The sequence below is a fragment of the Eptatretus burgeri genome, chromosome 4 (assembly GCF_056783735.1).
Source record: "Eptatretus burgeri isolate ZD-2024b chromosome 4, Ebu_testis_v1, whole genome shotgun sequence".
Lineage (NCBI taxonomy): Eukaryota > Metazoa > Chordata > Myxini > Myxiniformes > Myxinidae > Eptatretus > Eptatretus burgeri.
In genome coordinates, this window is record NC_140964.1 from 42,669,091 (window position 1) to 42,694,631 (window position 25,541).

The 25,541-nt window shown below is 46.6% G+C and overlaps 1 protein-coding gene across 2 annotated transcripts in view; it reads left to right on the forward strand.

Annotated features, from left to right (window-relative positions):
• Positions 1-23,487, forward strand: part of LOC147027899 (tudor domain-containing protein 7-like) — a 70,185-nt gene extending 46,698 nt beyond the window's left edge. Inside the window, exons 9-16 of one of the 2 annotated variants that reach the window (XM_085877655.1) lie at positions 15-217; positions 1,072-1,206; positions 2,958-3,041; positions 3,268-3,399; positions 12,888-12,998; positions 13,992-14,377; positions 20,881-21,041; positions 23,033-23,487. In XM_085877655.1, coding sequence (XP_085733781.1) covers positions 15-217; positions 1,072-1,206; positions 2,958-3,041; positions 3,268-3,399; positions 12,888-12,998; positions 13,992-14,377; positions 20,881-21,041; positions 23,033-23,262 — 1,442 coding nt within the window. In that variant the 3' untranslated portion in view covers positions 23,263-23,487. The remainder of the gene's footprint in view (positions 1-14; positions 218-1,071; positions 1,207-2,957; positions 3,042-3,267; positions 3,400-12,887; positions 12,999-13,991; positions 14,378-20,880; positions 21,042-23,032) is intronic. The other variant, XM_085877656.1, reaches the window with a different exon arrangement.
• Positions 23,488-25,541: the final 2,054 nt, after the last annotated feature.

Below are 25,541 nucleotides of genomic sequence, written 5' to 3' on the forward strand. Positions count from 1 at the left end.
CTATCCTTGCAAAGGCTTGGAGAGCCTCTGCGTTGATGCAGCAGTTCTTTCCCGGCTCGAGTTATTTGCAAAGGACAAGACTTTGGTGATGGAGGTCATCAAGCATTCTGAGATACCAGAAGTCGTTTTGTATGACACGAGTGGTGATGAGGATGTGCAAGTAAACTTAGCCTGCCTGCAACAACTGGAGGACCCTTTTCTTGCTGCACTGCCAAAGGTTTGGATCAGACTGGGGGGGTGGATAGTGGATGGCGGTCATCAAGGGCTTTACAAATTTCCAATTTTCAACTTGACACGCACAAAGATCTGGCTAGACTTTAACCCTCATAGCCGTGCAAGCATGCAATGTCACCTTCAAAAGTAAGTAAATGATAATGTTTTCGCCAGGTGTGAAGCAATGTTTTCAGTGTGATATTCACATTCTCAGTCATTATTTTCTGGCAGGCAGTTACAAGTTTATGCACGACAGTGTTCCATCTATTCAACAATAAATGATACACGTACGGAATATGATTTGAGAACAAGAAAACACAGAAATCGGAGTATATTGTATGAGACGAGTCAGCAGTAATATACATCAACGATGAATAAAATCGATGCAAAACATTACAGTGCAATGACACTTCAAAATCATGAGTATTTTCTCAAGATGTCTTTCTTGAATCGAGAGATAAATGTGGTGTTTGTTGATGGAGATTCTTACGTTTGGGGGGTGTAGATTTCCAGATATCTGGACCAGTATGTCTCACTGACTTGTCAAGGCAGTTGTTGGATTAAACAGATTGTTTGATTTTGTTTGGTAATTTTGAATGGCAGAATTGAACTGAAGCATTTGTTTAAATGAAACTGGTAACTGTGGATGCCTTTGCTGGGATTTGGTGATGGCAAACTGCATCTGTTTTTTCTTTCCAAGGTTTTTTAATTTTTATATTTTTCTTCCTGTGTCATTGATAATTCATGCAGTCATATTCCACTGTGCATAATTCTCGTATGTTGACACCCCCCCCCCCCCCCCGCACATATCATGTGTGTTCTTTTTTGTTGTTTTTTTAATTGACATCTGCCCAGCAGGAAGGCAGCGTGTACACCGATGTCAAAGTTACGCACATCGAGTCTGATGGTACCATCTTCTGCCTGGTTAAGCACTCAAACCATGCATGCCTCTCCAAATTGCTGGATTGCATTGTGAAACACTTTGAGAATCAAGTGAGAATTTGGCTTCATCTTTTAACTCTATCCTTGGATTCTGATTGTTGAATTATTCTATAGATTTGTTCAAGCCTAAAGAAACTCATAATTACTCATCAGATGTGCCTCAAATGCATGGGTAATTACTACTACTGCACAAGCATTTTTTCTGGGCCTATGCTTCTTTGTATTTGTGAAGAAAAATACTTTTGTCCTCAGGTGGGGGGAAAATGTCATTGCACAATCATGTTTATGATATCAAAATAACTTGTGTTAGCTTGGCATTTCCTCACCTGATGCATGTCTCCCTCTGCAAGCAATAAATTGAGATGTCCCAGCCACTTTTCTTTGTATCATGCACAGACAGCCAGCCAACAGTGTCAATATATGGCTTTTAATGCTTTCAGGATCCAGATCTAATCACTTCATTATTTCTCAGCTTGTTACCTCTGCCACTGAAGGTGAGGAGGTTGCTAATTCACCCCTTTGTCTGTCTGTCTGTGTGCAGGATATCTCAAAAAGTTGTGAATGGATTCGGATTAAATTTTGTGGACAGTTTGTTGTGTGACAAGGACGAACTGATTAGATTTTAGTGAAGATCTGGATGCGGATGCGAGAATTATTTAATTTTTAGTGATTCTTCACTCCTGAGAGATGGGGCCAAAAACTGTATATTGCATGATATTTGAAAAATGTATTGGGCCAGATATGTTCTTGTGGATCAGGCATTGAGTGGCTGAGGTATGCACTCTACCGAATGCTCTTCTCGTAGAGTCTGCTCTCACATCACAGGCAGGTCGATGGCCTCATCACCCCCTCCCCCCTCCCTTCTGGCCTCTTCTTTGGTATAACTTCCTCTGCTTTCTTCTCCAGCAACTCCATGATGCATCTTCTTCCAGAATAACCCTATCATGGTTATACTTCCAAAATCCAGGCTGTCTTCGTGCCTCAACTCCCTTTCGTTCCTCGCTTTTCCCCTCTTCGGAGTGGCCTTGCAGTGGCTATTCTTTCCCTCTTTTCCTTCTTTGGTTTCAAGCAGGTGGTGTACCTTCATCTCATATTCCCCATTTTCCTCTCGATTTTCCAATTTACTCTTTTTTATTCTTTTTTTCCCCTCCTTTTTCTTCCTTTTTCCCCCTCCTTTCTCCCCCCCCACCCTCCCTTTATTTTTATCTTAACTGCTCAGACTGGCAAAATGTTTTCAGCATCCACTCTGAGTCTGAGGTCAGTAGTTCAAACCCCGTTGAGTGCATCAAAGACTTTTTTTTAAGGTGCATGGTATTTCCTGACTTACTGCATGGATTTCAAAAGGATACAGCACGGAAAACCAATGCTGGGAAAGCAATGGCAATCCACCCAGTATAACTTGCCAAGAAACTGCTTTGGCAGCACCAACACTCTTTCAAATGTAGTACATTAAAATCAATCGAGTTGCTCAACTGCCTCACTTGTCGGTTCATAAACTTTTGGTGCCTTACTCATCCATGAGCCTTGATCTTGGAGAGAAATAAAATGGGAATTGGTAAATGAAATGGTATGATTATACTTCAGGTGTAGAGCTCACAACGAAGATTGATTGCAGACGATAGCTCTGCATCATTTTGAGCACACAACCATCAGTTCTGATGTCAGATGACACCATCCTTTGGGAATGTAATCTGATGGAAAATGTTTTTTTAAAGTAAAATGGTGTGAGCATTAACCAAACGTCTATTTCCTCACCGTTTGGTTTTTTTTATTTTATTTTTTTCATCCTTTTTGCTTTGCAGAGTGCAACTTCGTTGATTGTAACATTGCCTTTTCACGGTAAACGCTGCCTGGTTAAACACAAAGGCCAGTGGAAGAGAGTGCAGGTCAGTGTGGTATGCTGCTGCTGTCCACTTCCTTCTTCCCTTTCCTTCCCTTCTACTGCCTTCAATATGCGTTCGCTTTGACAAACATGAGGCCTCGGTCCTCGACAATAGAATGCATTGCCAGTTCTTTTTCTCACCATCCTTTTTTCATATTTGTTCAATGTTGAATTTTTTTTTTTTTGACAATGTTGTTTTACTATTTAAACATTTTTGCCATTTTGTGCAGGTGACCAATATTCGAGAGTCGGTGGTTTCTGTTCTGCTATTGGATGTCGGCAAGACAATAACTTGTGACTACTCTGCTTTGTATGAAGTTCCAGCTTTTTTCCTTCGGGATTTTGCCTCCATTCCGGTTCAGGTATTTGTTCAATTTTGTGTTTAAAAGGTCAATTATTAATGAAAGAATTTTCGATTATCTTTCGCCATCATTTGGGGAGCACTGTTATTATTTCAATTGGTTGGCACCCCTTTCACCACAATGCCCATTTGGCCAATGGCTCTTCATGACTGGCTTAAAAGGGGTTGGAATGAAAGTTGACAGCATCTTCATTTTTCACATTCTTGGGAATGCCACCTGCCCCTACTACTATTCTCCATCATCCACCTTCAGCCAATTTATTTCATCGTTAACCCCCCCTATTTAACCACCTATAACTTGATTATGGCACACGTCTGATTTGCATGTGATAATTTTTTTCAGTTTTTATTATATTGTTGTGGTTACCAGATTCGCAAACCACCATTCAGGTCCCTTAGGTGAGGTATCTCGGTAAGTGCATGTGTAGTTAGGCCCAAACCCGTTGTCTAGTGGGAATACATGTCATTTATGCGAGCTGCGACTCTTCAGGATAGCCGTTTTTCTTTTACTATCTTTATTTTGGACCAACCGCCATGATCACAACCACAACATCAACCACCGACCACAACCACCGCTTCACCACAACCGCCACGACCTTCACGCACACCTCACAACCGTAGCATCGCCACCGTTCTTGCCCCGCTGTGGGTACCGGTGTTGGACTCATGCAGAACGCGCGTCGAACAGCGTGTACAAAATCACGGATTTTCTGCTTCAAAAACGGATCAAAAACGACACACGCCCACTTTTTGCCGTCCAATCGGTGAGCGAGGGGCGATTTGGCCCCGCCTCCAGAACGATCGATATATGCAAATTTGTGGATCAAAAAGCCTTCACGCCCACTTTTTCTCGGGCCAATGGGGAGCGAGGTGAAAGGTCAAAGGGAGGGGGTCAAAGGCGAAGTTACGGGGGGATAAAAGGACGGTGTTCGTCAGTCAGCAGAACGAGAGTCAGAGTCGCAGTCAGAAGGGAGTCGCAAAGGAGAGTCAGCAGAACGGGAACGAGAGAGTGAGCAGAACGGGGTCGGAGAGTCAAGAAGAGGAGAGTCGGAAGCAGAGGAGAGTCGAAAGCAGAGGGTCAAGACTTCGCGGGCGGTGGAGCTGCTCGTCGTGTGCGGTGGAGTCGGAACGGAGGGGACGGAGCTGTGGAAAGGCGGCGACACCAGACGAGGGGGTGCTCGCGTCGTGCAGGAAGCTGCACCCGAGGGAGGCCGACAGCGCGACCTGGCCGAGGTGGAGACGCTCGTCGCACATAATAAAGATCCTCTATACCCCGAGCATCAGCAACCCCCTCCTGTTTCCCCCCGCGCTGAGATAGTGCGACCAAGGGGGCCCCGTTCCCACCCCCTGCCAGGCACTGTCCACGAGGCCCGCGGGTTGCGGGGCCATCGCCGCTCCGCGTCTCATCACCAGACGGGTAGGCCCGACCCGGTCTCGGCCCCAGGCCTACCTCATTCTTGGGGATGTTCTTTTCCTTGGTTTTGGGTATGTGTTGTCGGCGCCGTCTGTGAAGTAGAATTGTATAAGTGTTGCCGTGTGCTCGGTAGTCGGTATTAGCTCTGCACTGTGTTTTCACTTTTATGTTTGCTTTTTGTGTAAATGGAAGTGTGTTTTCTTTTTTTGTGTGCATTTGGTGGAATTGTATTTGTGTGCTTTCCGTTCGTCGCGAATAAATGTGCTTTATTGTTGAACTGTTCTCCCGCTTCGCTTCGTCTTTTCCTCCATTGAATCCCCATCTTGCTTCACGTAAAGGGTTGGTAGTGGGCTGAATACGCCCGATAATTAATCGAACCGTCGAGGTCGACGATAACACCGCTCGGTTATTCTGATAGTACGGAATGGGTCGCTTAAGTGGCCCGTGTCCGAAGTCGACCTGCGGCGAGGTGTGATCGCCCGGTCTACCCTCCGCGTGGGTACTTAGGTAGTTCGAATTTGGCGAGCAACCCTATCCCACGCGGGGGCTGATTGGCTCGATCGCGGTGAGACCGAAAGGTCCACCCGTGACTGGTTCCCGGCGTTAGTCCGAGAGGGTCACGACTGGATTGTCCGTCCGGTGGGCGACGTGCCGCGATTCGAGTTACGTGGCCGTCCGCACGCCGGCGGGCGCGAAGACCGCAACACTGGTGTCAGGTCGTGCGATACAAATTCATCGCCCTCCTCGCGGCACTGGTATCGGAGAACAGGAAAACGGGCTGTCCTGTCTCCGGCTAAATTCACGGGAATCGGTCCAGGGGTGAGAGAAGCGACCCCCGATTCCCTCCAAATTACGAGCGAGCAAATTAACCCTTCACGAGAAGCAAGATGGCGTCTCAAGGCGAGCGGGAGCCGGGGGTATTAGAAATGTATTTGTGTAATAATGTAGAGTCCATGGTCCAGGATGGAATCCCCGAGCAGGAAATGTTGATTGTGCAGGAACACGGACTCGCCCAACTGAACCCAGGGCCCGAGGTGGGTGCGGCAGCGGCCGCGGTGTATGACACCTCCCCCCCCCTCTCCACCAAGACCCTTCCCCAACCCTTGCCGAAACGGCTCAGCTGAGTGCATCCAACATGGCCCAGCTATGCGCCATGCTGGCGGCAATGAACAAACAAATGAATGAAGTGAAAACGACGATGGATGCGAATACACAACAAATGAACAAAAAGATGGATACAAATACAAATGAAGTGAAAACGACGATGGATGCGAATACACAGCAAATGAGAAAAGAAATGAAAGAACTACGGGGTGAGACGCAGAACATGGGCCGATGCCTGCAGGCGGGCATGAAGGCCGTGACCAGGGAGCTGGGAATGGCGACTCCACGTGTGGGAGCAAACGAGCTGGGTGGGGGTGCAACGGCTGACAGGCCCGCGGTGGAGGCGGGTGAAAAAATAATTCGTGGAACGTGTTGGGCGAGGGTCGTGACGATGACCGAAAGGGAAAAATTAAATGGGGAGACCAAAACGTGTGAGACGAGACACGAGGTGACGACAACGGAAATAATAGTTGAGACAAGGGAGGTAAAGGGTGAAGAGTTGGCAGAGACACGGGAGACAGAAAAAATAGAGGAGAGACTGCACGATGAAGACGGGGTAAGTGACGCACACACACACACGGAGGTAGTGGAGGATAATGGGGGTGAGCTCGCGGAGCGTGCAGGGACCCGGTGCGAGCACCTGGATGGCCTCCTCCAGGAACGAGGGGAGGGAGTATGCCCCCTTGAGGCGAGTCACGACCAGGTGAGTTCGGTCGTGCTTTGCGAGGTTGAGGGGACGAGTGCTGTGGACGGGTGCACGGAGAGCTTGGGGGGTGTAGAGGCCCCAGAGACCCTTGTGGGGACACAAATCCCCAGTGTGGTTGTCCCTGTGTGTGTGGTGCAAGGTGTGAGTGCGGCACCGTGTGTGGAAGTGACCCCGTGTGTGAGTGGTGTGGTGGCGATGGTGCCAGAGTGCGTGCTTCCCAGCACGCCGGGTGTGGATGGGGCACCGTGTGTGAGTGAGGCCGTGGGTGTGAGTGAAACGGCCAGTGTGGATGAGGCACCGCGGGTGAGTGCCCCCGCGTGTGTGAGTGAGGCCGTGTTTGTGAGTGAGGCACCGCGGGTGTGTGCCCCCGTGTGTGTGAGTGAGGCACGGTGTGTGGATGAGGGACCGCGGTTGAGTTCCCCCGCGTGTATGAGTGAGGCACGGTGTGTGGATGAGGCACCGCGGTTGAGTTCCCCCGCGTGTGTGGATGAGGCACGGAGTGCGAGTGAGGCACCGCGGGTGAGTGCCCCCGCATGCGTGAGTGAACGGCCGTGTGCAAGGTCGCTGTGTGCAAGGGAGACCGTGTGTGTGAGAGAGCGGTATGAGAGGGAGATGTCGGTTGGCATGCGGGAGCACGCAGCCGCGTCTCCCGGTGTGAATGTGATGGAGTGGACTGTGTGCGTCGTAACACGCAGGTGTGCGTGGGTTGAATGGCGACGACGACGGCGACATGGGAGAAACGAAAGCCGAGTAGCGGCTGTAGTTGTTTCGGAGACCGTGCCGGGTTCACCCAGCAGTGAGCACGAGGTTCGTGCTGTGCAACGCACGAGACCACCACGTGCTCGCTTGCGAGAGTGAAGTCCCGGTCCGGAAACGCACGCGGTGGATTTGCCGATCCCGCGGACGGACAAAGTTTAGGCAGGTAAATGGATTTGGACCGGACGGGTTCTCCACGCGATCGTGTGTGTTGAGCTCCAACGGGCAAAGCACATGTGTTCGCGTGGGGAACCCCTCGAGACGTGGGGCTTGTGTTTTTTTTTTTGCGCACGGTGACGTCATGGCTGCACGTGTGGTTGGAATCCGGCAGGAGGGGTATCTCTGCCGGATGGTACCGTCCAAGGAGGGACGAGGAACACGTGCAGCTGCATGACGTCACGGGCAGGTGTAAAGTGCGCGAGCTCTGAGTTGCCGCGCAGGTGCTGCGCATGAAAAAAAAAAAAAAAACAAGCCTCACTTTCGGGTGCACAGGATTCCTGGGCAAGGGGTGAAAGACCCCCTTACCTGGGCACAGGATGGAAACTAGTTAGGGGGAAGGGTTAGCTTAGTTAGACCGACTTCATGGGGCAGGGGTAAGTCCTCATGGAGTCCGTGGAATGGATTAGTTAGAGGGATTGTAGCCAGATTTAGGTTGGAAAATGGGAAATGATTTTTGATGATTTGGAGACCGTGACAGACAGTGAATGTGTAGCGGGGACGTAGCTTAGCTACGTAGTGTTAAAAGGAACGTGCTGTAGTATAAGGGACGACGTGGGAGCACGAGTTAGTTAGGGGATGTAGTTAGAAGGATGGCAGAGTTCAGTGGTGTGTGTGTTGAAGAGTTGTTGGTGAGTGAAGTGGAAGCATGTGCTTGGTGAGTGAGTGAGGCCAGCGGGTCTGTGTGTGTGGAGCGAATGGGGAATGCATGGTGCGATGAGTGATTGGGGGGAGGAGTGACTCCCGCCCAAGGGACCCCGGGGTCAGTGTAGAGTGAGTTAGCTGGGTTAGTCAAATTGAAAAATGGAGGTCGTTTTGTTGTTGGTGGGAAAGTAGGCTCGAGACCCATTTGGAGGGGTGCAGGAGCCCTGTTGACGGGCTTGGGAGCGTGGCTGTGAAAGGTGAGTATCGCTGAGTGGGTACCCCGGGCACCAGGCTAGTCGGCCGCGGTAGGCCATGGGCCCATGGGGGGCCGGGATAGAGTAGTGGGCACGGGTGCGCCTGCTTGGTGCGGGGGCCCGGGGCGCCATTAGCCGCGTGGGCAGTGTTGTGGGCACGGGTGACCCTCGGAAAGGGGCCCGGGAGGCCGGCCTGCCACGTGTGCGTTTCAGGGGAGGTGCCATGGGGGGCACTCCCCGGTGTTAGGGAGCTGGTAGGCTCGGAGGCAGTGTAGTGCCCGGGGGTGCCATAGCGGGAGATTCGGCAGAGGGTCGTGCCTGCCAAAGGGAGCCACGTGTCCCAGCCAGGAGACCGTGTGAGGGCACGGAGAGAGAATTTGGGGGCGAGGCCCGAAATTGTGAGGACACCAACACAGGCGACGGGAATCTGGGTTGTTAGAACCAATAGTTTAAGCGAGAGGCGCTTGTTGAAAGCCCCGGGGTAGTTTAACAGTTAAATGGTTAGGGTAGATTAGGAGATGTACCCCTCCGCACCATCCATCCCCTCGCTGTCGTTGTGGGCCGCTGGACCCACTTGGTGTTAAGATCGCCGAACTCTGGGGAGGCCATTCTGAGGCTTGAGTTGGGCCTCGAGACAGGACGCTAGCTCTCCCTTATTCCCCTCCGGGAAGGGAACGTAGGGGTTGGGAGTAGGCTAGGTGACAGGATAGGTTAGCCGAACAAGGACGATAAAGGGGGTTAGGGGACGATTTATAGTGGGGAAGTAAAAATAAAAACAACAAAAAAAATAAGTGGGGGCTAAATTGGTTTTTCACAAATTAAGGGAGTGGGTATGTACAGTGACAGGCAAAGGCGATAGGTTGGGAGGGAGACAGGGAGGTAGGTCCGAGCCCGCCTTCCAAGTGGCCAGCACAACCGCACTCCCTCCATCAACCTCCATTGAACGGCAAAGGCTGGCCAACTTCATCGGCTGGCCGTGTTTTTCTTCGAGGCGGAGGCCGGCCAACTTCGTCTGCAGCTGCTGTGCTGCGGGGCCTGTGCCGGCTGGATCGTCTGCAGCTGCTGTGCTGCAAGGCCTGTGCCGGCCAGTTCATCTGCTGGCTGTTTTTCTTCAAGGCCCGTGCCGGCCAGTTCATCTGCCGGCTGTGTTTGCCTGCAGCGGCCTTCTTCTGCGGGCTGTGTTTGCCTGCTCACCTTTGCCATGCCAGGCCCACTGCCCCTGTTCACCAGCCCCCGTTCAATTTTTGCTTTGCCCCCCCCTGTTCATTTCCATGTGCGCCAGGATCAAGGCAACAGTTTGCAAGCTGCGAGAACTGCCCTGTAGGCAGCTACAACACGGGCCTGCAGTGGCGGCCCGTGCACCGTGTTTTGCGTCCATCCATTCATCCATCCATTCGTTGTGCTCATTGCGTGTGCCACTTGAGCTGGCACGGAGACTGCGTTTGTGCAGCCCATGCACCGTTGTGGTTCACTGCATTCAGTTCAAACCGTTCATGCATCCATTCGTTGTGTTCATTGCGTGTGCCACTTGAGCTGGCACGGAGACTGCGTTGTGCAGCCCAAGCACCGTTGTGGTTCACTGAGTTCAGTTCAAAAGGGAAGGCCTTGGACTGCGTGTGAGCAGCCAGCCACGTTCCCTGTCACCTGCATTGTTTTGAGCCAGAGACTGCATGCGGGCAGCCTGGCTCCCTGCTAACTGCTTTCTTTTGCAGAGTTCAATGATCCTGGGCCATGGTTTAGTGTAAGATTTGTAAGTTAAGGTTAAGATGTACTGTACATATGAGTGCGCCCCCGGCATGTATGTCTTAGCGCCGGCAATTTTATTTAAGTCGTCCGTGTGAGTGAGTTTGTTTAGATAGTTACGCAGCCCTCAGGTTATTTATTTTGGGGACACGAATACCATGAATGTCGCACTCAGGGATCCGTAGGTAAAGTGTACTAGGGGAAAACTACACATGATGGCACACGAAAATTTGACGACTCGGGACGAGTCTGTAAAAAGGGAAGGGGGTAGTGTTGTGGTTACCAGATTCGCAAACCACCATTCAGGTCCCTTAGGTGAGGTATCTCGGTAAGTGCATGTGTAGTTAGGCCCAAACCCGTTGTCTAGTGGGAATACATGTCATTTATGCGAGCTGCGACTCTTCAGGATAGCCGTTTTTCTTTTACTATCTTTATTTTGGACCAACCGCCATGATCACAACCACAACATCAACCACCGACCACAACCACCGCTTCACCACAACCGCCACGACCTTCACGCACACCTCACAACCGTAGCATCGCCACCGTTCTTGCCCCGCTGTGGGTACCGGTGTTGGACTCATGCAGAACGCGCGTCGAACAGCGTGTACAAAATCACGGATTTTCTGCTTCAAAAACGGATCAAAAACAACACACGCCCACTTTTTGCCGTCCAATCGGTGAGCGAGGGGCGATTTGGCCCCGCCTCCAGAACGATTGATATATGCAAATTTGTGGATCAAAAAGCCTTCATGCCCACTTTTTCTCGGGCCAATGGGGAGCGAGGTGAAAGGTCAAAGGGAGGGGGTCAAAGGCGAAGTTACGGGGGGATAAAAGGACGGTGTTCGTCAGTCAGCAGAACGAGAGTCAGAGTCGCAGTCAGAAGGGAGTCGCAAAGGAGAGTCAGCAGAACGGGAACGAGAGAGTGAGCAGAACGGGGTCGGAGAGTCAAGAAGAGGAGAGTCGGAAGCAGAGGAGAGTCGAAAGCAGAGGGTCAAGACTTCGCGGGCGGTGGAGCTGCTCGTCGTGTGCGGTGGAGTCGGAACGGAGGGGACGGAGCTGTGGAAAGGCGGCGACACCAGACGAGGGGGTGCTCGCGTCGTGCAGGAAGCTGCACCCGAGGGAGGCCGACAGCACGACCTGGCCGAGGTGGAGACGCTCGTCGCACATAATAAAGATCCTCTATACCCCGAGCATCAGCAACCCCCTCCTGTTTCCCCCCGCGCTGAGATAGTGCGACCAAGGGGGCCCCGTTCCCACCCCCTGCCAGGCACTGTCCACGAGGCCCGCGGGTTGCGGGGCCATCGCCGCTCCGCGTCTCATCACCAGACGGGTAGGCCCGACCCGGTCTCGGCCCCAGGCCTACCTCATTCTTGGGGATGTTCTTTTCCTTGGTTTTGGGTATGTGTTGTCGGCGCCGTCTGTGAAGTAGAATTGTATAAGTGTTGCCGTGTGCTCGGTAGTCGGTATTAGCTCTGCACTGTGTTTTCACTTTTATGTTTGCTTTTGTGTAAATGGAAGTGTGTTTTCTTTTTTGTGTGCATTTGGTGGAATTGTATTTGTGTGCTTTCCGTTCGTCGCGAATAAATGTGCTTTATTGTTGAACTGTTCTCCCGCTTCGCTTCGTCTTTTCCTCCATTGAATCCCCATCTTGCTTCACGTAAAGGGTTGGTAGTGGGCTGAATACGCCCGATAATTAATCGAACCGTCGAGGTCGACGATAACACCGCTCGGTTATTCTGATAGTACGGAACGGGTCGCTTAAGTGGCCCGTGTCCGAAGTCGACCTGCGGCGAGGTGTGATCGCCCGGTCTACCCTCCGCGTGGGTACTTAGGTAGTTCGAATTTGGCGAGCAACCCTATCCCACGCGGGGGCTGATTGGCTCGATCGCGGTGAGACCGAAAGGTCCACCCGTGACTGGTTCCCGGCGTTAGTCCGAGAGGGTCACGACTGGATTGTCCGTCCGGTGGGCGACGTGCCGCGATTCGAGTTACGTGGCCGTCCGCACGCCGGCGGGCGCGAAAACCGCAACAATATTTATATGTGCATATGTAAAATATTTATATTTGCAGCATCACTTTGCTGTATTCTTCCCTGAAGGTAAAAGCAGTACTAATTTTTGGTGTACCTGGGAGCCTGTAATGTATCATTTTTTTTTCTCCCCCAACCTGGGTTTTGGGGGGGGGGGACCTGGTGTTTGAAATAATTCAGCATTTCTCTTTACATCTTAGAATGCTTTCAGCGGCTTTGTCTGCCTTCAATGGAAAGCAAAAGGTGTGACTGGAAGAGAAAGGACTTCCAGAATTTTTTTTTTTCCCCATCATGATTGGTCTGTCATGAAGTTTGACCATGTCTAATTTAATAAATTTTGTCATTTTACTTTGTGATGAAGTAACATGTTAACTTTCAGCTTCTTTGGTCAACTGGTCTTGATGAGGTCGTCAATTCACCTTCCCAAACTGACCATTCCATCTTTAAAGAAATGAGCCAATGTCTCAAAAGCTTTTTACAACAATTTTGTGTTGAAGCACCTGAATTATTCATTGGTCATGAATTTTGGCTTTTACATGACACTAACCCATGTAGGAAATCTCCTGTTTGTGTTTTTGTTTTTTTTTGTTATTGCTTACATTCTTCCTCTTTATCATAGGTACTCCAATGCCGCCTCGTAAACACTGAGTTGAGGCTGGATGTGCAGAACCCGAAAGCCCTGGAGTTCTTATGGAAAATGCTGCTGAATAAGAACGATTACATTTTGAAGGTTGTGCTGCATCTTTTTATGATTGCTGCAAATAAATAGATAAGCATTGCTGTTCCTAATTATATTCTTACTTGGCCCTTTGTTTACAGTAACTAAACTTTGAAAAAAAAATTATATATATATATATATATATATATATATATATATATATATATATATATATATATATATATATATATATATATATATATATATATATATATATGTATCGACATATTTATATGTATATATCTAATATACAAAGCTCTTTCTAACCACTGACTCAGCGACTGATATTAAAGATCGGGACCCTCTGGGTGACGTAGAAAACTGCGCGGTTCGTATCCTTACACAATGTGAAAGCACATTGTGTGTGTGTGTGTGTGTGTGTGTGTGTGTGTGTGTGTGTGTGTGTGTGTGTGTGTGTGTGTGTGTGTGTGTGTGTGTGTGTGTGTGTGTGTGTGTGTGTGTGTGTGTGTGTGTGTGTGTGTGTACGTACGTGTACACATTTATACACATACACACTTGCGATTGCAAATGTCAACCAATTGCTGGACTTGGACCAGTGTCCTGAAACCCTTAAGTCGACTGTGGGGTGGTTCCATGATATCTGCCACTGCATAATCCCCCAATTTAGTGACAGACTGTCGAAGAGACCATACGTCGTCCACTGGGACTTGGCTGTAGGTTTAAGATTGCTTCCTTCTGAGGTGGGCATTAAAAACTCTAAAATTTTACTTTATATTGAAATGGCCATGAGAACAAGGAAAGAGAGACTTATTACGGTAATTTTGGACACGATACAATGATTCTTACGTGCCCACAATAACTCGTTTGGCTTCCACTGGGTGATCTTCACTCATTCACTTGACAGATCAGGAATGACAGGACAGAAGCTTGTTACCTTTCTCTTGTACGATGGCTTGCATGAGGTATTGAACCAACAGTTTGATATGGATTAACCGTTAACCTTTAACTCACTGTTTGGCATTGACTATTTCTCCCCTTGCACAGGTTGCAAGTGTGCAGGTCCACCCTCAGCTTCTCTATGTCCACCTATTTACTTCCCTGAACTTGGATGATGATTCTCAGACTGTAAACAAGATGTTAGCTGCTCATTGTGCAAGCCTTGACCTCGAGGAGAGAAAACCGGTTTTACCAATTTCCTGCAAGATCCTTCCTCCTCCTCAACAGCTCCCAGAGCGTGGAAAGCGGATGGATGTATTTGTTTCAGTCGCTTGCCACCCTGGTTTGTTTGCCCTGCAACCCTGGCTTTACCTCAGTGATCTCCATGAACTGACCGATAACATGAGGAAGAGGTATGCCAGAGACGAGGCACGCTTTCAGTTGAAAGAACCCGTCTCTGAGGGTCTTGTGTGTGCAGCCATGCTGGATGACGAGTAAGTGTGCTTTCTTGTAGTTTTGTGCTTCCTGTATGGGGAATGAGGGTTGAAGGAAAAAGCAATTTGTCTTTGTGCTCCTAAAGACTGCAATTAAATTAGTTAAATGCATGAGAAAGACACTATTTGAGTAAAAGTTTAACTGCATGCATCAGTCATAGTCTGCCTATTAACAGATCCTCACCCTTGTCTTTCCACTTCCATTCCCAGCTTTCCTGTTCATCTTTACAAATAACCCTTATCCTTCGGCTCACCCAGCATTCCCACTGTTCTTCCTCTTGGTGTTTTCCCTTTCATATGATTGTCGATCCCATTGCATCCTTCATCAATCCATCTCTATGTAGATGTCCCATCCAATTCTTCCTTTCTTCTTGTCACATTCACCAGTCCTTTTATTGCCAGCAGATGCAAGAACTTCTTTTCTCTCCTTCTACCCAAATGGCTTTCATTCTTATCCACATACACTACATCTCAAAATTTACGTCTGACTTTGTGTCCACATCTCAGCTCCGTATCTCCACTCCACAACGATCAAACAAAATGCACAATTTTTTTTGTCTCTCCTGTCTGTTTATGTTTGTCTGACCGTGATATGTTCAGCTGTTACTTATCCAATCCCAACAAAACTCGTCAGGAGATGGTCATAGGGCAGAAGTTGTCATGACTTCATCCACCCCTTCACCAAGGGGGTTTCCACATTGGACAAACAGATGAGTGAAGGTGTACAAATTGCTTATCATGGCGTTGTGACAACTACCATAAGTAAAAAATAATTGGAACCCCAAATTAATCAGATAATGGCATAATAATAACAATAATTAATTAACACACTTCCATCCGTACATCTTATGAAGAAAAAGCAGGACATTGAGCATTTCACCTTCGAAGGCTGTTCTTCCATTCAACAATAATAGCATAATATTGTTATTTCAAAATAATAATATTCAAAATAATAGTAATATCCAGGACAATAACATGACCAAGTCTAAAGCATTATAGGCTGAGTGACTGAAAATCTATAATTAAGGTGAAAAGGACTTTGAATACAAATGGGACTCGACTACATAGATAGGTGTGCACAGACACACGACGACCCCCTGTACCCACGCCAACCTCGCCAACCCCATAGAGAGCGGGTGTTTCTCGTATTTTTAAATGCATCGTTAGCCATGCCTATCCTTGTCCATTTCTCCACCTCACTTTTTCCATCTGGCAACAGACCTCCCAAGTATCTTTACTGATTTACCTGTTCTCCTCTCTGCCCTCTTGTTCTCTTCCCTTTATTCAGGGCTGAGGTATGATGACACCAAACTACAGCCCTGCCTTAACCACAATACTCCTCCACCTCCCTCTGTCCTCAGCGAACTCTCTCTACTCTCCAAACACCCCTCCCTCACTGATATCCCTCCTCACACAATCCTCCCATCTCAACTGCAGTCCACCTCTTTTCCTCTTACCCTGCTCCCTCAACCTATCTGCTCTTTTTGCCATTCTTTCCTCCCCTGTGCACCCCAAATGTCCAGACCATCTCAGCCAGCATTTCACCAATCTCCCCGTCAAGCTCATCGGCACACCAATCTTCTCCCTCAGTTCATCCACCCTCTTCACGCCTGCAATCCTCCTGACCCAGTTGTTCTTGCAAACCTGCAGCCTCTGTTGTCTGTCAGTGCCACACTCTCCAGCCAATTGATTCATATGTTCAACACTCGTCCTTTCGTTGAAATCTTCATTGCCATCGTGTTTTCCTTCGCCATTTCATTCAAAAACTGTTCATCAGCATCTGCAAACCAACTTCCACTCATTACCACACCTTGCGTCCTTAAACAACTTCTCACTTGACAATCACATCTTCAGTTCTTTCCATTGCTTGCACCATCTTTGCATAAATCACGAATGGGATAGGAGAAAGTGAACTCCCCCGCTAACCTCTGCGACCAAGAACTTTGGGCTACGAATCTCCTGCTCTTCTTCCTGACCCATATGCAATGTGGTTGGCAGACTTGTTCCCCCAAGCCCTCTCCCCTCAATCGAACCTCCACATTTTTTAGGCCTCCCTCGCTTGTCTGCATTACACTTCTCTGAGGTTCCTGATGTTCACAATTTGTTCTGTGCTCTCTTGCTTTACTGAACATGGCCTGGACAATGCTGACATCACTTGGGTTTCTTTCCTTTTCCTCAGCCTGAATTGGCTATATTAAGGGGTATTGTCGTCATAGGCGTTGTCCGGGTGTCTGTCAACTTTTGGTCTCCGTCGATTTCGAGGAGAATGCCTTGTCCGATTAAATCCATTTTTGCAGGATGTGTTGGGGTTGAGTAGAGGAAGGTTCCTTTCGAAAATGGGCGCGCTGCGATTTTCAATGTGGCCTCCATGACAGCCATCTTGAAATTGGTTTCCGTCGATTTCGAGGAGAACGCCTTGTCCGATTAAATCCATTTTTGCAGTGTGTTTTGGGGCTGGGTAGAGGAAGGTTCCTTTCGATAATCAGTGCGATGTCCAATATGGCGGCTGGGGCAGCCATCTTGAAATTGGTTTCCGTCGATTTCGAAGAGAACGCCTTGTCTGATTAAATCGATTTTTGCAGTGTGGGGCTGGGTAGAGGAAGGTTCCTTTCGATAATCAGTGCGATGTCCAATATGGCGGCTGGGGCAGCCATCTTGAAATTGGTTTCCGTCGATTTCGAGGAGAACGCCTTGTCCGATTAAATCCATTTTTGCAGTGTGGGGGTGGTTAGAGGAAGGTTCCTTTCGATATACAGCACAATCCGATATCCAACATGGCGGCTAGGGCAGCCATCTTGAATTTGGTTTCCGGACAATAACTCGAGAACGGCTTGGCAGATTGATTTTATTTTCATGGGGGTATAATGGGGGTGTTTAGAGGAAGGTTTGAGAACGGTTTGACTTACTGATTTCATTTTTGTGTGATATCATGGGGGTGTTTAGAGGAAGGTTCTTTTCGATATTCAGCGCAATCCGATATACAATATGGCGGCTAGAGTAGCTATCTTGAATTTGGTTTCCGGACAATAACTTGAGAACGGCTTCACACATTGATTTTATTCTGGCGAGGTATAATGGGGTTGAGTAGAGGAAGGTTCCTTTCGAAAATGGGCGTGCTGCGATTTTCAGTATGGCCACCATCTTGAAATTGGTTTGCGTCAAGGGGCTGAGGGGTTACGCCTGCTTTGCAGAGCTATTTTTATTTTTTCTTGTCATCTTTCCAGTTTTTATTTTCAATCATATTTTGCAATGTTGATTCGATTTATGGTCTGACTTGCGCACACTGTCTCATCACCATTCTTCAGCTCGGTCACAAAAACTGTTGTGTGCCAATTTGTACGTTCTCCTATTTATTCATATATTTTTACCTCTCACTGAAGGTGGATGGAGGTTATGTTTTCACCCTTGTGTCTGGATTTGGCTGAAATTTTGTGGAGAGCTTGGGTATCTGACAAGGACGAAATTATTAGATTGTGGTGACAATCTTTATCAGGATCCAATAATTTTTTTTAAAGTGATTCTTCATCATTGAGTGAAAGATGGAACTTGGTGGATGAGTTGGTTAGGTGACCAGAGCAAGCCAATTACAGTGGGATACGAAACGTCACGTAATCAGCCTGAGGTTTGTGCTCTACTGAGTGCCCTTCCAGTTGCTGCTTGTAGTTGGGAAGATCTGTATTCAAAATTTAAGGCAGCACTAATGTCACTGTCTTCTCTGAGAACGAGTGGTTTTCATCTGAGGCTTGGCGGTCGCAACGTCCAAATATTCGTCTTGGCTGCTGTGACGATCTTTACTCGTTATTCCCTTCGTTTTCACCCTGTGTGCATGAAGCGAAAAGTGGGATTAAGCAATTGGGTCTGTCTGCCCTGTCTGCAAATGCAAGTTGATGATTCAGGAACAACTCATTGAAATTGAATGTTATATTTTGAACACGAGTCAGAAAACAAACATGCAATTTTGCAGCACTTTGCCTTTGAATTCGTCCCAATTGCACAAGTGCAAAGATATTTTTTGTCTGCGTCCCTGCCAGTCAAACAAAATCGAAAATCATTCGAAATGCAAAACTTGCTGTTTTTATGAGTGTAATGAGGAACACAAACAGGCACGAAGAACTATAGCGTAACGTGTTGAATAAGGTGGTGTAAAAAATGCTGTATCAATGGCGGTAAACTTCCGAACCTTTAAAATCTTTATTTTCTTTCAATTGAATTGGACTCAATATTCCAGCATTTTCCACGTCGAACATTCAAATTTGCCGCACAGACCCCACCCATGTCTTTTATTTTTTTTTCTTCTTATTTCATTTTCTCAACACAGTGTGGGACCAGGTGTTCCATGAACTCCCAAGTTGAATATTGCTTATTTTCATATCCATCACCTCTTGCTTTTCTTTATTTCAGGTATACTCTGTTATTCAAATTACTTCTTGCCGTTTTAGATTAAGTTTTGTGTGTGTTGTGGACCTGGGGAGATGATGCAGTGATGTCATTATCACCATGGTCACTGAAGGTGGTTGGAGGTTTTTGCCCTTGTCTTTGTCTGTCTGTGAGCAGGATATCTCAAAATGTTTTTGACTGATTTAGATGAAACTTAGTGCAGGTTGGTTGGTGAAGATTGTGACGTGTAGGAATTGATTGTGATGAGGAGGAATTGATTCGATTTTGGTGAAGATCTGGATGTGAGAAATTTTTAATTCTTCGTGATTCTTCACCATTGAGAGGTGGGGCCAAAACTGACATGTGGTATGATGTTGCAAAAAGTTGTGGGTGAGTTTGTTAGGTGATGAGAAATGCGGATTAGATTTTTGTTCAGGTCCAGATCCACATTCGGCCTCTCGGTGGGATACACTACATGAACTGTTCAGTTTGGTGGAGGTATGTGCTCAACCGAGTGCCGTTCTCGTTATCTCTGCCATCTGTGATGAACAGATTGTGATTTTCACTTCTTTCTCTTTGTTTGTGTGCAGGGAATCTCAAAAAGATATGGATGGATTTGGATGAAATTTGGTGGGTTGGGTGGGGGGGGGGGGTGTAACAGACCAATTCAGTCGATTTTGATGAAGATATGGATACTGATTTTTTTTTTTTTTTTTAATAATTCTTTGCCATTAAGAGATGGGGCCAAAAAGTGATATATAGCACTATATGTTAAAACATTGTGGGTGGGTTATGACAACTTAATGGATGGGTTTGTTTGGGTGACAAGCACAAGCCAGTTTGATTTTGGTTGGTCTGTATCCACATTAGGCCTATCAGTGGGACACAAAACTTGAACTCTTCAGCCTGGCAGAGGTATCCTCCTCCCTCATCTCAACCTTGTTCAAAACTGCTTGTTCCTGGCACTTCATCAATGGAAGCGCTTGCATCTTGTATTGAAGTTTTAAAGGAAAATGAACAGAGCTCAGATACATTTATACTGAGAAGGGCACTCGGCAGAGCACAATCTTCCACCACGTAATGCCTGACCCATGAGAACATATCTGGCCCAATATATTTTTGAAACATCATGCTATACATAATACTATATCGTTTTTGGCCCGATCTCTCAATGGTGAAGAATCACTTTGAAGATTAAATAATTATCGTATCCAGATCCGGATCCGAATCTTCACCAAAATCAAATCGATTTGTCCTTGTGACACAAACATGTCCACCAAGTTTCATCCTAATCGGTCCACAACTTTTTGAGATCTCGTGCTATATATCAGTTTCGCCCTATCTCTCAATTGTGAACAATCACTCAAAAAATTGAGATCCGAATCGCCAAAATCAAAACAATTCTTCCTCGTCACACACCCAACATGTCCACCAAGTTTCATCCAAATCCGTCCACAACTTTTTGAGATATTGTGCGATATATTAGTTTAGCCCCATCTCTCAATGGTGAAGAATCACTTACAAAATTCTAGTTGTCGGATCTGGATCCAGATCTTCACCAAAATCTAATCAGTTCGTCCTCATCACACACCCAACCTGTCCACAAAATTTCATCCAGATCCGTCAACTTTTTGAGATATCCTGTACACAAACAGAAAGGGGTGAAAACAACCTCCTTCACTTTTGGTGGTGCAGGTAATCAGAATCACCACAACTTAACGCAGATCAAGGCCAATTAACTTGGTGTGTGATTTTGAAGGTGATTGGTGACACCTGAGCTCATTTGCAATTGCTATTCCCAGGGGGTTGGACACTTATCCAACCAAGACGTAGTTTTTTTTTAATCTTTAACCTTCTCTAATTTGTTTTTCACTTGGAAGTTGTGGGTTACAATGCGTAACTAAAGGTAAAGTCTGATTTAATTCAATTCCAGGGTATAAGGTAACAAAAGGTGAAAAATTTAAATGGTGTTGACTTTGTTTCGGCAGTATTATGCAAATCGCTGTTTATTTCCTCAAAAGTGGTTACGTGCATTTAAAAAGAAAACTGCTTGTGGAAAATTGCAATTGTTGATGTGTTGCTTCCCTGAAAACCTCTTTTGTTGCATGTTTAATTCGTGGTGGAAGTTGGTACCGTGTGTTGGTGAAATCCCTGCCATCCCCGAATATGGCTTTGGTGTATCAGCTGGACTATGGTCCTTACAAGATGGTCAACACCAGGTTTCTCTGCCATCTTGACCCAAGCTTCTTGGAGCTGCCTTTTCAGGCCATCTGGGCTGATTTGGAAGGTGTGTAAATGGCTCCTTTTTTGGTTTTTATTTGCCAATTGGTTATTTTATTTGAATCGGGTGTACTTTTGAACGCCTGCGCTGATTCGCGACACGTTGATCCACAATGGTCATACCGGCACAGCGATCCATGATCGTCATCCCAGCTTGTATCCATTGCCGACATGGCAATCGTCAATCTTGATACCCCATGTGGGAACACTGAAAAATTGCCGTGTCAATGATAATGTTGTACTTGAATACATAATGGGCCATTGGACCATTACGTGTTTTTGCAACCTGTGTTTAAAGTGTGTGTACGTACGTACGTACGTACGTACGTACGTACATACATACATACATACATACCAGAAGTAAATCGACACCATGATTTTAAAAGAATTTATTTCTTGAACATTTGAAGAACATTTGATCCATTTTAATGCAAACACTAGTATTTTGTCGACTTGCCATTTGCAGATTTCAATTCTTTTACTCTTTGAGACAGAGCTAACGAGTTCCGAAATTTTCTCTTGTGGGATTTCTGCCCAGGCTTCCCACAAAAGGTTTAGGAATTCTGCCAGTGATGCTGGTTTCCTGGACTATTTCCGCTCAGCTCGGTCCAATATGGCCCAGGGGTGTTCAATGGGATTCATGTCAGGAGACTGACTTGGCCATGGAAGTCGCTTGATCCCATTTCTGTCCTGCCATTCTTTGGTGTTTTTTGCAGTGTGGCATGGAGCTCCATCTTCCATTAACAGAGTATTGTTTTTGACCATCTGACCAGTGGAGAAGACGGGGAGAAGTCCATCCTCAAGGATAGAAATGTGTGTCGTAGTGTTGATGTTGCCAACACACTCCACAAGCTCTGACCGACCAGCACTCCAGATTGCTCCCCACACCATCACTGAAAAACCACCGTATTTGACAGTTGGCTGCAATTGGTTCAAAGGGAACTCTTGACTGGGAAGTCTCCAGACCCATACGTGTCCACTGTCAGAAAATTGAGCAAATTGGGACTGATCTGAAAAAAATTAGTCTGCCAAAACTCCTAGGGTCTGTTGGCCATCTCGTCGGCCAACTTCTTTCTCCTTTGAATGCTGGCTGGTCGAAGAAGAGGTTTTCTCCTTGCTGCTCTCCCATCGTAGCCCAGTTCTTGAAGGTACCACATGGCAGTTCTTGAGCTAACTTGGACCTCCTCTGCAACATCCGCTGCCTTGCAACGGGGAGTTTTCTAAATGAACCGCTTGAGAGCTCGAAGACACCTTTCTGAGGGCCCAGATCGACCAGAACGGGATGCTGTGGATTCCTTGCCTTCGCTGGTGAATTGCACAATCACCCGATTGACCGGAGAAAGCGGAATGCCAAGGTTCTGAGCTATCTGACTCCACCTTCCGATTGGCCCACAATTCGTCCTCTTTGAAAATTGGAAAGTTTGAGGCATATTTTGTCATACAAGACCCAGGAACTCGTTTCTCCAAAGAAATAGTCGAATATTAGTACAAATCACTCGGTAAAACTGCGTTATCCAGCTGAAATGGATAAATTTAAGGTGTCTACTTCTGTCATGTCTCTGTAAATATAATTTTTTTTTCTTTTTATAATGCTGGTATGACCCACCAATATATAGATGTCGGAAAAAATCAATTCTGATAGAGCTTACCTTAAATGAGATTAATTATGGTAGTTGTGTGTAATTGTTGTAGCCATAATTTTATATTCATTTTCCCCAGAAGATATGCTTATTGACAGTTTTTGATGTCCTGGACCACCTTGACATCCACCTTTTTCTCTTCTCACCCATTTTAAAAATCTTGGATTCATTTATCTAATGTGTCGGATTCTTAAATTTTCTGTGAACGTGACAAAAGGTTTTTGGCTTTCCCTATAATTTATTGTATTTTGTCGATTTTAAGGTAATTGTTTTCATTTGATGATGAGAGATTCCTCTTCGTCCAAGTAATCACCACAAGTCACACTGCTATTCTCGACCCTTCATCTTTTTGTTTCAGGTTTTGCGGACATGCACTGGCCAGCAGCAGTAGCTGCGTCCTTTCGCTACTTGGTTGAGGGTAAGCCCATGGTCGCTTGGGTTTGTGAGCTTGCAGGCAAGAACAAACACCCATGGGATCGCCGGTTTACGGTGACACTTGTGGATACGTCACGTCCCAGTGTAGATTGCTACATTCGTGATATGGTCGAGGGATTTTTAACAAGTTTCTCCAAACTATCTGAAGAATAAAGTGCTTGTTTAAGTTTCACAATTTTTTTTTTGACAATTGTGAAACTTAAATCATTGACTTTTTCTTGCTGGGAACGTGTGGAAGTATTTTTTTCTGAAGAAGTCTTTAGCATCAATGTGGCTCAAAGCCAGGATTAATGGAGGTCTTAAACATTATTATTGTTATTTTTTTTTTCATTCTGCTTTAATAAACATTGAGCAGTTGTTATGCCTCCCATAACCGAAGTCCAGTTGGCCTTGTTTTCTGATTGTCTGTCTGGCTGCCCGTGAACGTTTTTTCAACATCAGTAACTTTTGACCCACTGAAGGGAATTCAACCAAACATAGCACAAGACTGGACTGTAATGCAAAGATTAACTTTTGGGTTCAACAGGTCATGGTCTCAGTCTAAGGCATGGATGAAACTCTTCCATACATATGCAGAAATCCATATTTTTGTAATGATCTAAGCACAGGTTTCTATATTTTCGTTGAGGTAAACATTCTGCGTTTTTGGGAGAATTAGGGTGCCATAACTACATAAATATTTGTTTCTTAACCAATTTCATTTGGATGGGGTGCATCACCAACACTCCTCTCCTTCGTATGCACCACAGGGCTGTGGCTTGCATCTTTGGCTGATGGGGTGCGGCTTATCCGTTGATGCAACACCCCTATTACTCCACACTGATACTCATTTCACTGACCTGGGAAGGATGACAGGCTGAGTTCACCCCACCTGGTGTTATTTCAATGGCCAACAGGGCTCGAACTCGACCCTAAGATCATAAGCCAGCCAACTTAACCACAAAACCAACACCAGGCTTAACATCTGTTCCCAATACAAGTCATTACCATGATGACACAAATTGCTCCCATGGTAGTTTTTACCCCCCCCCCCCCGTCGCATGGCGGAAGGGGGATATTGTTGTCACCTGGGTCGTCCGTCCAGGCGTCAACATTTATAGCTGTGAGTGCAATAACTCATAAACTGTTCGCCATATCGATTTGAAATTTGGGTCACACATGTACCACCTGAAAAGGAAGAACCCTATTGATTCCAAGATGGCCGACTGGTTCAATGGTGGGGGATTCCCCATCTCTGATGGGTATATTTTTTTAGTGGTACTTTTGCAGAATTTAAGCCATGTATGGGAGCTTTCAAACGTAGTTGCCATGATCAGATGTGAGCGAGGAAGAAAATGTTGGTAATTCCATCGGGCCATGGAACTGGTGCCCATTGTACAATTTTTACGTTGACTTCCCATGTTCACAGAAAATACTGAAGTGCTGTGTTCACATTGCATGAAAAATGCAATTCTGCTGCACAAATACAAAACCTGACTGTCTTTGTCACAGTGAAGTTTGACAGTGATAAGATGCTAATAAATCTTTAGGAATTACTTGGAACTTTTGATGCATGGTCGATTTGGCCCATCATGCCTCCCTGTATTCCACCGACGACACATTAAATCTGTCACGCTCTCGACTCGGTTTCATTCAGGGGGGGGGGGAGGGAGAAGTCGTTTGGGATGTGACAGCAGTGGCAGGATCATGGGAATTTATGTGTTCATGCAAATAAAATTAGTTAAACTAACTTTTTATGACTTGTCACAAATGACACCTGGATTTTATGTGGAGGTGTTTCTGGTCAAGCTAAAAAAAACTTTACGAAAGCCTGAATTATCGATTTCAAATGTAAATTAATACGTGACTCGATGTGATCCACCCCATGATGCTTGCACATGCGCACAAACCCCCTAAAAAAGGCGACGTTTGGGACACCCACCATAAAATAGTCAGATGAGGATTGTTAATCAAAATGACTCGAAGCTTTCACAAGAAGCGCAAAAATACTTGGAAAAGAACTCTAGAGAAAGGCAAAGCCTCTGCACAACAAAAATCTGGATGACTTTCTCAACTCACGAAACAGTCAGCTTGCCCAGACTGCAAACACCTTACCAGGTGGGCCGGTGCAAGGCCCGAGTGGATCGGCGTGAGCTGCCCAATCCCCCGATGGATCGCCACCATTGAATGGATTTTGAACCTTGCAGGAGGTCTCCTGTGAACATGGTGGGTTTGGTGACTTTATGGATGTCTGCAATTTGAAACATTATGCGGTGCGTTATTAGCAAGTAACGGTAAACTTTCCGGCAAAGGACATCTTCGCGCCATGAAAATGCACAGAGCTTGGGCCAGCTATATGTACAGTAAATGGCAGCTGGATGTATCAGGCAAACTTACCTGAGGAAGATGCAGTATCTGATTTGGATGCTTCTGAACATTGATGGGAAGGATAT